This window comes from Apis mellifera, linkage group LG1 (genome assembly GCF_003254395.2).
Source record: "Apis mellifera strain DH4 linkage group LG1, Amel_HAv3.1, whole genome shotgun sequence".
In the NCBI taxonomy this organism is placed as follows: domain Eukaryota; kingdom Metazoa; phylum Arthropoda; class Insecta; order Hymenoptera; family Apidae; genus Apis; species Apis mellifera.
Genome location: NC_037638.1, coordinates 20015505 through 20026491, shown reverse-complemented (window position 1 = coordinate 20026491; position 10987 = coordinate 20015505). Strand labels below are relative to the sequence as shown.

General features: G+C 49.1%; 1 protein-coding gene across 1 annotated transcript in view; it reads left to right on the top strand.

The window, feature by feature from the left end:
- Positions 1 to 17: 17 nt before the first annotated feature.
- The window catches only part of LOC410685 (inactive tyrosine-protein kinase 7), a 64236-nt gene continuing 53266 nt past the window's right edge, over positions 18 to 10987 (top strand). The window contains exons 1-2 of the mRNA XM_006571263.3: positions 18 to 271; positions 8984 to 9289. Coding sequence (XP_006571326.2) covers positions 232 to 271; positions 8984 to 9289 — 346 coding nt within the window. The 5' untranslated portion in view covers positions 18 to 231. The remainder of the gene's footprint in view (positions 272 to 8983; positions 9290 to 10987) is intronic.

Sequence of the window (10987 nt, the reverse complement as noted above, 5' to 3'; positions counted from 1 at the left end):
GCTAGGACGCGGCGTGGGTTAGTGGCCCTCAGTATCGCGCGTCGTTTCGTGGTGTTCGGTTCGTTCGGTTTTGTTTCGTGCAGTGTGTTCGTTCGCAAGCAAGCTTTATACGGAAGAGAAATAGAATGACAGCGACGTGAAGATACTGAAATACGGAACGGTCCTCCTGCTCAGTTCCTTCCCGAGTGAGTTTCGAACCGAACGTTTCTCCAATTCGAAGCCAACGAAAGGATGCGGCGTCTCGACGTAACTACGCTTCTGCTTTGCCTTCGTGAGTACCGAGTAGATAATATAACGCACGTAACGACGATTCGAAGGATTCTTTTCCAACCCTCTGCTTCACTCCCCTGTTGTTACGTCCCTGATGAATCACAAAAGGAGGATCAGAGATGAAAGCGAGATACTATTATAGATGGAAACGGTTTCGTCTATCGTTCGGAATCGTTTATCCCTAGTCTTGTAACGGATCACCGTGCTTCGTTCCTTTCTTCTTTTACCGGCTGCGCAATAATTACGCATTGCCGCGAAACAAATGCATCGAATTTGTTTATTCATCAATTCCTCTCCCACTCCAATTTTTTATTTTATCTCGAATGTAATTATCCATCGAAATATATTTTTATCATCGATCAAATCCTATTTTAATACTCGATTCTTATTCCAATTCTTAACCGTGTTTTCATAATACAGGCAATAAACATATACGTATCGTATTTCGTACAAACATGACGTGTGTTTCCATAATACGAGCGACGCTCGTAACTTGTTTTTCTTTCATCGAGGAAAGTAAGAATCGTTAACTACGGGCATCATTTGCAAACGTTCCCCGTTTCAATGGCAACAAATTCCTCGAGTCGAAAGATCAAAGAACGGAGCAGAGGCTCGGGCGGCGGAAGCGTATCGGAGTATTGGCTCGAAAATCGAGAGCGGACGTAAAGCCGTATCGATGGCCCTTTAACACTGTCGGCGAATTCTCGTCGGGCCGAGCATACGAAAAAGAGGCTTGTAGCTCCAATTTGCAGTCGACAGTAAGAATCAGCCCTGCCGATCTCTCTCACGTGCACCGTTGCGAAATTCGGGCTCACAGGCCGAAGCGACGATGTGTTGTTGATAACGATGCCAATGTCTCTGTGATGTTGATGGTGGTAGTGGTGGAAGTATTAGTGGTGTCGTTGGCAGCGTGGTGGTAGTCGGGTGGATGCTGGCTACGGTATTTCTCCATCGTCCATGATGCCGGCCGGTAACCCACTGCTACCGCCTCTCTCTCTCTCTCTCTCTCTCTCTTTCTCTTTCTCTATATCTTTCTCTCTCCCCCTTTCAGAGAGGAGAACCGGTTCGATAGCCATGCACACCTAGAAAGCGAATATACGCAGACTCGGCGGAAAAGGGGGGCCATATTACGTATCCACCTACCTAATATCGACGGTAACGTCGTATATGTGCGACTGCACGTGTAATTAGTAGCGATGGCTGTGAACGGGAATGGGATACCGCGTTTTAAGGCGGTGAACAGTGAGTGAGGCAAAGGGTCTTTTCTTCGTCTTCGTGCACACCGTTTGAAAAATGCCAAACTGGTTTATCGCGCCTCGTATCTCTGTTTACGAGCCTGATTCACGAGAAATCCCGTCGATCCATGCACTTTCTACTACTTTTTTTTTTTTCTATTTACTCCTTTCTATTCGAATTACATACTAGATACAACTATCCGTTTAAAGATAGCTTCGAATCTGCCAACTTGGAAAAACTTGAACTTCGATTTAACATTTTTACCCGAGAATTAAAAGAAGAATTAAAATTCGAGTATCGGGTAGCGAAAGTTGGATCCAAAAATATCGCCTCAGTCCAAATAGAATCCTTCGATGCACGCCACACATTCGGGGGTTTGAATTGGTTGGGTCGACCGTTGGGTGGAAATTATTTCAACGGGATGGACGGTTTTTCTGACCGCGTGGAGCCTACCCGGGCTCCGAGAACCTACCGATAAAGCCGTTCGTTCGTGTTCTTAAATAACGATCTAAAGCGGGTCGAAGCAAGCTGGCGGCGAGGCGGCGCATAAACAGGATCGCGCGGAACTTTGATCGGTGTCTCGAATCGGGTTAGCCGCGTGGCAAGGTGAGACGAGACGGAGCAGAGGCAGAGAACGGCGGCACACGATGCACACGGTGGTTCGTCGGTTGCTTGTCGATGGATGGGCCGCGTCACGAGCGTGAATCCCCCCGCCTGGCCCCCCACTTTTCCTTTCTTTGCCTGTTGCCCCACCGGCCACTTGCCTATTCATCTTGGTCCGGTGCTCCTAATTACACGTCTCGGGTTACGGATGAGAACGAACGTCCCGCCGTTCGGAGACGTCCTGTGCCCTGAAAAGGGGTACCAGTACACTCGTGCTTTTTTCCACGCTCTCTTCCTCTCTCTCTCTCTCTCTCCGCCATCGAGAGTCCTCTCTTCTCTCTCTCCCTCTCTCTCTTTCTCTCCGTCTGCGTCTTTTTTACACTGGTTGCCACTAAAGGCCCTTTGTCCGTGGCCCGGCGTGCGCGGTTATTTTATACTCCGAATGTTATTCAGCCTCGGAGTTACTTGAAACTCTTTCTCTCTCTCTCTCTCTCGCTTTCGGTTTCTTTACCCGTGGCCGTGTATACACCTCTCTTTATCCACGGGCGCTGTTTCTCTTTCGTTCCAAAGTGTTTCTGAAACCGTGACGCCACGCGCAGTCGGTGAACGCGCGCGACGAAGAAGGTCGTCGGGGAGCGGTTGGGAGGGGTCGGAGGGCGGTGGTTGGTACTACTAAGAAAAATTGTATTAGCCCTTTGATCCCTTCGCCGGTGGAACGACTCGGAAGAGAGCGAATAAAAAAACAGAGGCAGCGCGTAATGCGGCTATTTACGCATAAAGGGCGAGCACGACGCGCTTTTCTCCGGGGAACCGGGCGTCGACGCACCGCCATGACACAGGACAACCCCTGTTCCCAAAGTTTCCCACCTTTCCCTCTTACGAACCACCCCCATAGCTTTCTAAATGTTCTCGTAAAGATCGCATCATCGCTCGATCGAGGAGGAAAAATAGAAAACGCGCGCATTCTTTCGCTCCCTTTTAAAATTCCTGCGCTTCTTCGCTGACTCCTTAATATCGTACGCGTAAAATGGAAAATATTCGAACAATGTTCTTTTCATTAACGTCGGAAACATGGAAGGAACGCGTGAACGCGCGATAATCAGAGAGTGACGGAGCTAATTCGAAACGACGGGGGAGATCGAAACAACGGAGCAGAAGAGGGATCGTTACTTTTCGGAGGATGTCACCGCGACAAATAGATAGCGTATCGTTGCCTGATAGCGGAATTTCCTGCGGCGTATATTTCGACAGGAAATGGCTCTTCTGCCGGTGCTTCTCTTCCTTTCTTTCGGTCTGTTTTCCATTGGGTTGGCGGGCCGTTGGCGCGGAGCACCGCGTCTGAAAGGGCGTAAAACGCTTCGTCGCGGGCGAAAGCAGCGTTTGATGACCCGCGCGGAACGCAAGAGACGCGGATAATATATTTCGAGCAGGCGACGAACAGGCCCGATAGGCTTCTTTGAAATTTGCCCGGGCGTCGTCATTATATACGCGCACAACCACCACAGCGAGACATTCGCCTCTCCTCCCCCCTCGCGCTCGATCGGCCTTTCCCGTTCGACGGATATTCCCTTTTGATTCATGAATACGGCCACGTGAATGCGACCCTCCCACGTGTGGCGAGCATCTCCCCTCCGCGTCCGATTTTTCAATTTTTTACACGAGTACCCTCTCTATCGCCCACCGCCACCCCCAACCGGTGATGGGTCCCGATCGAGGATCCTTTCCCTAGGAAACGTCGCGGATCGCTTTGTCCCCGCCCATTCGCATTTCCGCCCACTCTTCCTCCTTTCAATCATTTTCACACGCGATGTTCCCTAGGCGGGAACATTCTTCAACTTCCGATCTCCACGCGTCTGGAAATGGTCTAACGAGTGGCCAAGAAAGAAAGGAAAAGGAAAAGAAAGAAAAGTCTTGGCTTTTTTCTCGCCGTGAACGTCTTTCTTTACACGTATATGTATGTACGTATGTATGTGTAATATGTGTATACGTGTATTTCATTCCGGGAAATTTCTTCTTTATCCCGCCATTGCGAAACGCACGTTGTGCTCCTCGTAAGAAATTTTGTTAAGGGAGAAACTTTTATTTTAACGACCCGCTATAAGAAATTTTCAAGTGCAACGTCGTATCCAACACACCACTAATTCGTGGCCTCGCTTTTGTGTCGGTCACCGCGAAGCGCGGCAGAGTGGCGTTACTTTTTCACTGTCAAAAGGGCGTCGCTACTCACTCCTCGCCGGATGATCCTCGCTCGTCTTCCCTCCTCCTCATCCTCCCTTTTCCGCGTTTCCTTGGCCAGCGCGCTCGCCTCTCTCTCTCTCTCACTCCGTGTTTTCTTCCCTCTTTCTGTTCTTTCCTTTCTTCTCCTCCTTTCTCCTGCCCCCCTACTTCTTTCTCTTTCTTTCTCCCTTTCATTTTTCTCCCTTCTTCTTTTTTCCTCCTTTTTTTCAAATAAGACCCCCAAGACTTGCTCGCGTCTTGTCTCGACACCCCGAGACGAAGAAAGGGGACTCTCACCGGTTATTCAGAATCGTGAAAAACGTCCCGAGAGTGTGAATTTCACGCCGCTCGGAGCGTCTGGAAGGCGGTATTCCGGACACAATTTGCATCCTGCAGTTTTCTTTCGAGAACGGCTCGACCTACGCCATGGCCAGGATCCCGTGAAAAATCTGCCTCTCTCTCTTCGTCATCGTGAATTTTTCTCTTTCCCCCCTCTCCTTCCCCCTATTTACGAAACACTCGCGACTTTTTGTCCGCGTACGCGATAAAACGCGCGCTCGTTCCCCCTCGAGGATAAAATTAAACGCAACTCGTGGTCGAGGTCTCGAAACACGAAACACGAGGATGCGATCGCCATCTCCTCGGATTCTTTTTTTTTTTTTTTTTTTTTTTTCCCCTCCGAGAGTTCATTAGAACGTTTCTCTACGGAAACGTCGAAATTTCCCGGGAGCGGCACGGTCGGCCGGCTCGTTAATGGAATCGCGCGCCCGTTCACGGTCGGAATCTGAAGATGGCGGTAAATGGGCAACTCGACGGGTCGGCGAGGAATCTGGAAGAAGCTCTGGAAAGGCATCCGGCTAATGATTTTTCGATTTTAACGAGCCGGTCGTTAACGCGGCAGAGGTTGCTCGCGTCGGCGCGGCAACGAAAAGGTTTTCGGTAACGAGGCAAGTTCCGCTCGTGCAACTTTCCTTCTTTCCTTCTCTCGGTGGAAGGAAGAGGAGAAGAAGGATCGTGCGCCGCGAATAATAATCGAAAGGCGGCTTCCAAAGAACACCGATCTCTCTCTCTCCCTGCCTCTCTCTCGATCGGTAGAAAATAACTCGGTTCGCTTTGAAGTTGGGCCGGAAGTGGACGAAGCCGAGCGGAGGGAAAGCGCGTCTGTCCGCAGATCGGATCCGTTTTCGCTCCGTCTTCGTCGCGTATACGGAAACGTGTGTGCCTGCTGCACTCTGCTCCGCGCACTCGACTCCACTCTACGCTCTATTCCACTGCTCCCGGGCCGCGTGGCGCGCCGGGAGCCGAAAAATCGGAGCCGCCGGCTTGTGTAAACGCTATAAAGCGGGGCGAGCAGCTGCACCCGGGCAACGAGAGAGCACGGGGCGCGAGACGACGACGTTCGCCTCGGGGAGAAAAGTAATCTCGAGAGTAGGTCGTAAAAGCGGTCGTGTTTACCCCTCGGGGAAGGTTCCAGGATCGGCCGCCACGAGCGCATTCTTTTTTTAGGATTCGGCCCGACTGTCGCGGATAAGCCGAGTCGAGTCGAGTCGAGGCCGAGTGCTCGCGTTGGGGGAAAAAAGGAGGAACCTTCTCTTTTCTCCCCGGCTAGGAAAATTTAACAACGAGGCGTAGAGATGGGGAATGAATCGTTATTATCCCTCTTTGGAGGAGGAACAGAGAGAGAGAGAGAGAGAGAGTCGAAGTCGAAATTTGGACGAAAATTACGCGCAGGGTCGAAATTGATCGCGGTGGAAATTACGGGTTCTTCTCCTCGAATCTCGCCCTCCCCGGGATTTTAAGGGTTAATATCGGGCCAGAGCGAGATAATAATAGGATCCGCAAAGGACACGGTTGGAAATTGGAAAGTGACGCAAGGATCCGGGGCCCCTTTACCTGGGACCCCCGCAATTAGATAGGGTGGCTGACGCTTATAAGACAAACAAAAGAAGAAAGAGCGAACTGGTAAATTTATGGCTGGGCATTATGGGTAGCGGGCTATTCTTAGTAACGGTTCGAGCATACCGCCGGCTAATCGATTTCCGTGAACCGGCGGAAGAAAGAGATTGGCAGAGATTTTACAACGGATTCCGGTCAACAGATGCGATCTTTATTGTGCCACGATCTTCAATTGTCAATTTTTGAAAATTCCTCCCATATATATATATATATATATATAATCGATTAATCATCATTGAATCGATCACATTCGTCGCGAATATCGCAACGTAAGCTTTTCTCAAAAAGAACGATATAAATAATTTTTAAATAGATATTCATTACCGATCGAGATCAAAAAACGCAAATAAGATTCGTAATCGCCTCGACTGTGGCCGTGGTATCGATCACGCCAACCGTGAACATGAACTCGAAACCTGTGTTATTTCGAGTTCACCAATGATCATTATGCTCCCGTGAAGGTAATTAGCTACCTCTCGAAAACCCGTTAAGCGTGAACGGGGTGAATGCGTGGACGCATTTGGACGTGCCGTTGACCGTGTGTGCACGTGTGCACCTCTCGCGTATTCCGCCCGTGGAAACGCAACAATCGATTTTCACCCCTCCACACAGGAGGAGGGTGAAACGTGAGGGGAGGGAAAGAGAGAGAGAGAGAGCGTAGTCCGCATAGATACGAGTAGAAACGCGGTCGATGTTTGCGAAATCGGCGATGCGATCGGTCGATATACACGATACCGAGTTTACGCTACGGCAAATCGCGAGCGTGAACGCGTTCGCGGCGTGATTTTTCCTTTTTTTTTTGAATCCATCTTTTTTCACAACACACGGAAGCGGTAACGGTTCCCGGACCGAAAAAAATATGCTTGAACAGATGATTCTTGTTACGACTTTTTTCGCTTATCCCTTTCCATTGGATATATATATATATATATATATATATATATATATATATTTTTTTTTTCCATTCCCTGACCGTGTTCCCTCTGGCCGTCCATGTCCGCCTTTTGCTCCGCCGCGCCAACCCTCCTCCCTCCTGTACAATGTGGTTCGTTTAATTTGCACGGCCGACTATTTGCAGCTCGTTCCCAACGTTTGTTCGCGGATGTTGCTCGAAAGCGAGTTTTCCCTCTGTACGATTTGCTCTCGAACGATTAAAAACTGGCCAGACTCTCTCTCTCTCTCTTTTTATTTGCCGCGGGAATGTAACTCGGAACGAAATCCATATCTCTCTTCGCTTCTTCCAAAATGAAATAAAATAGAATAAAATAAAAAAAGAAAGAAACGTCGTTTTAACAAGTCGAGGCGACGATGTGTCGGGGAACAAGATCAGGAGGATTCGGTTTAATTAGCTCACAGCTTAAAGAGTTTAAATCGTTTGCCTGCCTCGGTTGAGAAGAGGTTGTTAACCAGAGAGCAACTAATAAGCCTTCCGTTTGAACGAGTAGCAGACGTGTTTTGTCCCCGATCGGACGACGACGGTATATAAACGTATTGAATACGTGCTCCGCGGAAGAACACCTGTCGCGTATCTCGCTCGAATATTTCATTCGGAATATTATACTTTTCCTCCCTGCTTCTTCTCGCTCGTCGACGGATCGTCGGCAGCTCGGCAATCGCGCAAATTGTGCGGAATTACTCCAGGGACGCGGAGTCTTTCTACGTTTGTGCGTATCCTGGCTGGAAGCACGTCGGGTCGGGGAGAGATGAGGAGCGAGGAGGAATCGCGACGAAACGGAACAAAAAAAAAAGAAAGAAAGAAAGAAAGAAGGGAGAGAAAAGAAAAGAAAAGGGGAAAAATCGTATTAAACGGTGTAGCGGAGGAAAAACGGGGGTGGTTGGGTGGTGGCAGAGGAGAGGAGAGGCTTTCCGCTCGCGGAAATCAAAGGACATCGATACAATAACGTTGCCCCGTGCTAATTATCAATCAGCTTAATGAGGCCTCCGTATTCACGTCGTCTCGCTCTTGTTGGAGATCCGTTTCGGAGCGCTCCCTCGTCGCTGTTTATCGTTCGATTGTTGTACGGCCTCTCCACTCTGATAATTAGTGGATTTTCCTTTTTTTTTTTTTTTTTTTTCAATCGTACACACGCCACGGTGTTGTAACTCGATCGCGCCCTCGCGTTTTCGAGGTGTCGAATCGTGAAAGTTTTCAAGATAGAAATCGATAATACCGTTCCGCGTTTAATTGAATCTGCCTCAATGTTTCCCTGTTGTTGTTGTGTCAAAAGGCGTGGGTTGAATTGGCGGGGCGGGACGAATTATGGAAAATGATTCGTGAAGCAGATTCATCTGCATGCTCTTCTCTCCTCGATCGAATTTCGCGCTCTCGATTTTCAGATTAATTTAGAGTAGATTGGACGAATCGTGATTACTACGACTTGATCTCGTTGTAATTAGATTTGCATAGAAACTTTGTATCTTTTTTAAACTTTGTAGAATCCATGATTTTATCCTCTTTATAATATATTCATATAAAGATAATTACAGATTTTAAAGGCAAAAACGAATTGGTATATCAAGAACATCTTATGATCGTTTTTCTGCTGATTCTCTTATCTTCCTTCATTGCGAAATCTATAATTAGATTTATATTAGATTTATAATTATATTATTAGATTTTATATTTCGTATAATTAGATTTATATTTCACATCTTTTATTTCTCGATTGTATCCTCTTTCTCTCTCCCTGTGTTTTCGCAGTAACGTCACCGGTGTTCGGCCAGGACGGCGACCTTTACTTCTCCGTGAGCCCCGGCGAGCACTCGGTCGCCGAGGGATCCCCGGTGCGTCTGAGATGCGAGGCGCAGCCGAGCTCGCGGGTCAAGTACATGTGGAAGATCGACGGCCAGCCTCTGGCGCCGAGCCCGCGAAGGCACCAGGACGGCGGCGATCTCCGCATCACCAGGGTCAATCGTATCCTCGACAGTGGAAACTTCGTCTGCGTGGCCACTCACGAGGAAACTGGATACTCCATCGAGAGTTCGCCCGCCAAGATCGACATCCAATGTAAGTCCCTTTTTTCTATTTCTACTTATTCTAACTCTCTCTCTCTCTTTCAAGAGAAAGAAGAATATTTTTCGATCTCGAAAGAAAGAAAGAAAGAAAGAGGGGAAAAAAATTAAATCGAGATCGTCCCTCCGTTTCGAAGAATGGGAAACGCGTTTAACTTTAACGAGTTCTCCCGCGAAGCGAGAGAGAAAGAGAAAGAGAGAGAGAGAGAATGGAGCGGAAAATACACACGCGTAGCAAGCGTGTGTTGGCCGATTAATTCGGCATAGTCTGTTCCGTTGCTGAGGCGTGAAATCGCGATCGATTGAAAAAAAGGAGAAAAAGAGAAAAAGAGGGAGGGAGGGGGGGAAGAAAGAGAAAGAAGAAGAAGGAAATACGTTGGCGATGTGCCGCCGCGTTTTCAACAGCGCGATAATGGAACGCGTTTCTTGGTCGCAAACACGGGAATTTTTTTTAACGAGGGCTGCCACGCCGGCATTTAATTAATAACGTGGGCGGCGGGGTGGTGGGGGAGGGACCATCGAGAGAGATTAATCGCGTAAGTCCTCGAGAGTGTCGCGCCGTCCCGCTCGCGTGTCGCCGCCGCGTACACGTACTCTCGCACCATCGAGACCGGCAAACCGATATAATCCCGCGTTCACGGTCGCGTTGGTTAATCGACAAAGTGCGAGAGGTGGGCGCAACAGGGATGAGGAAGCGAGGAGGAAGACGAGGAGGAGGAGGAGGAAAGGACAGTTGGCGAGACCAGCGCCCGGGGGATTCAAAGCGACGGATTTCACCGTGGCTATGTTATTCTCACGGCACTTTTTAATCGCCCTTTCTCCGCAAAAGCGCAGATCAAACGCCTCCTGTGCAGAAATTACACGAGCCGAGCCGAAAAAGAGAGACAAACGAAACGAACGGAGCGAGCCTTGAGCGCGCGAGCGCGCGCCCCGATGGGGGCACAGAGAGAGAGAGAGAGAGAGAGTTAGGGAGAAGGAGGGAGAGAAAGGAGACCGTGAAAGAAGGAAGGGAAGGAGAAAGGATAGGAATCGATTCGCGATAGCCTCGGTGTATAGGCAAAACTGCCAGGCTATACGCTTCCTCTCTGTATCCCGGTCTCTTTCCAATTATTCGCCAGCGCGACATTAATTAAGCAAGATAATTTGCTCTCGAATCGTGCTGCTGCCCAATACGGCGTCGATCGATGCCCACCCGTGCTACCCGTTTTTTAACGATTCGAAAACGCTCGAGGGATTACGGAGAGCGCGGGGTCAGGCGAAGTTAAATTCGACGATGCGAGAGTCGGTGGTCGGTGATGGTGACGATATCGTCGGCGACGATATCGACGACGCCGATGTCTAGCGTGGCGAGACGTTGGGGAGCGTCGAGTTGGCTGGAGGGGGGCGGCGGAGAACGAGGGAAAAAACGAAGAAGAGGAGAGAATGTTACTACGCGCCGAGTACAGGTGCAGAGTTGGTACCTGCTTCTTTTTTTCTTTCTTTCTTTTTTTTTTTTTTGTTTTATTTCTATCTGAAAACGTAACAAAATAGGTGCTCTCCGCGCGTAGGACGGAGGGCGAAACGAGTGTTAAAGCGACGAAAATAAAATAAAAGTAAGAAAGAAAAGAGAAGGGGGGAGAGGAAAAAGTACACGCTGCTGGTAACCGAGGAGGAGGCGCGAACCGACCGCGCCGGTGTGATATTGAATGAATAA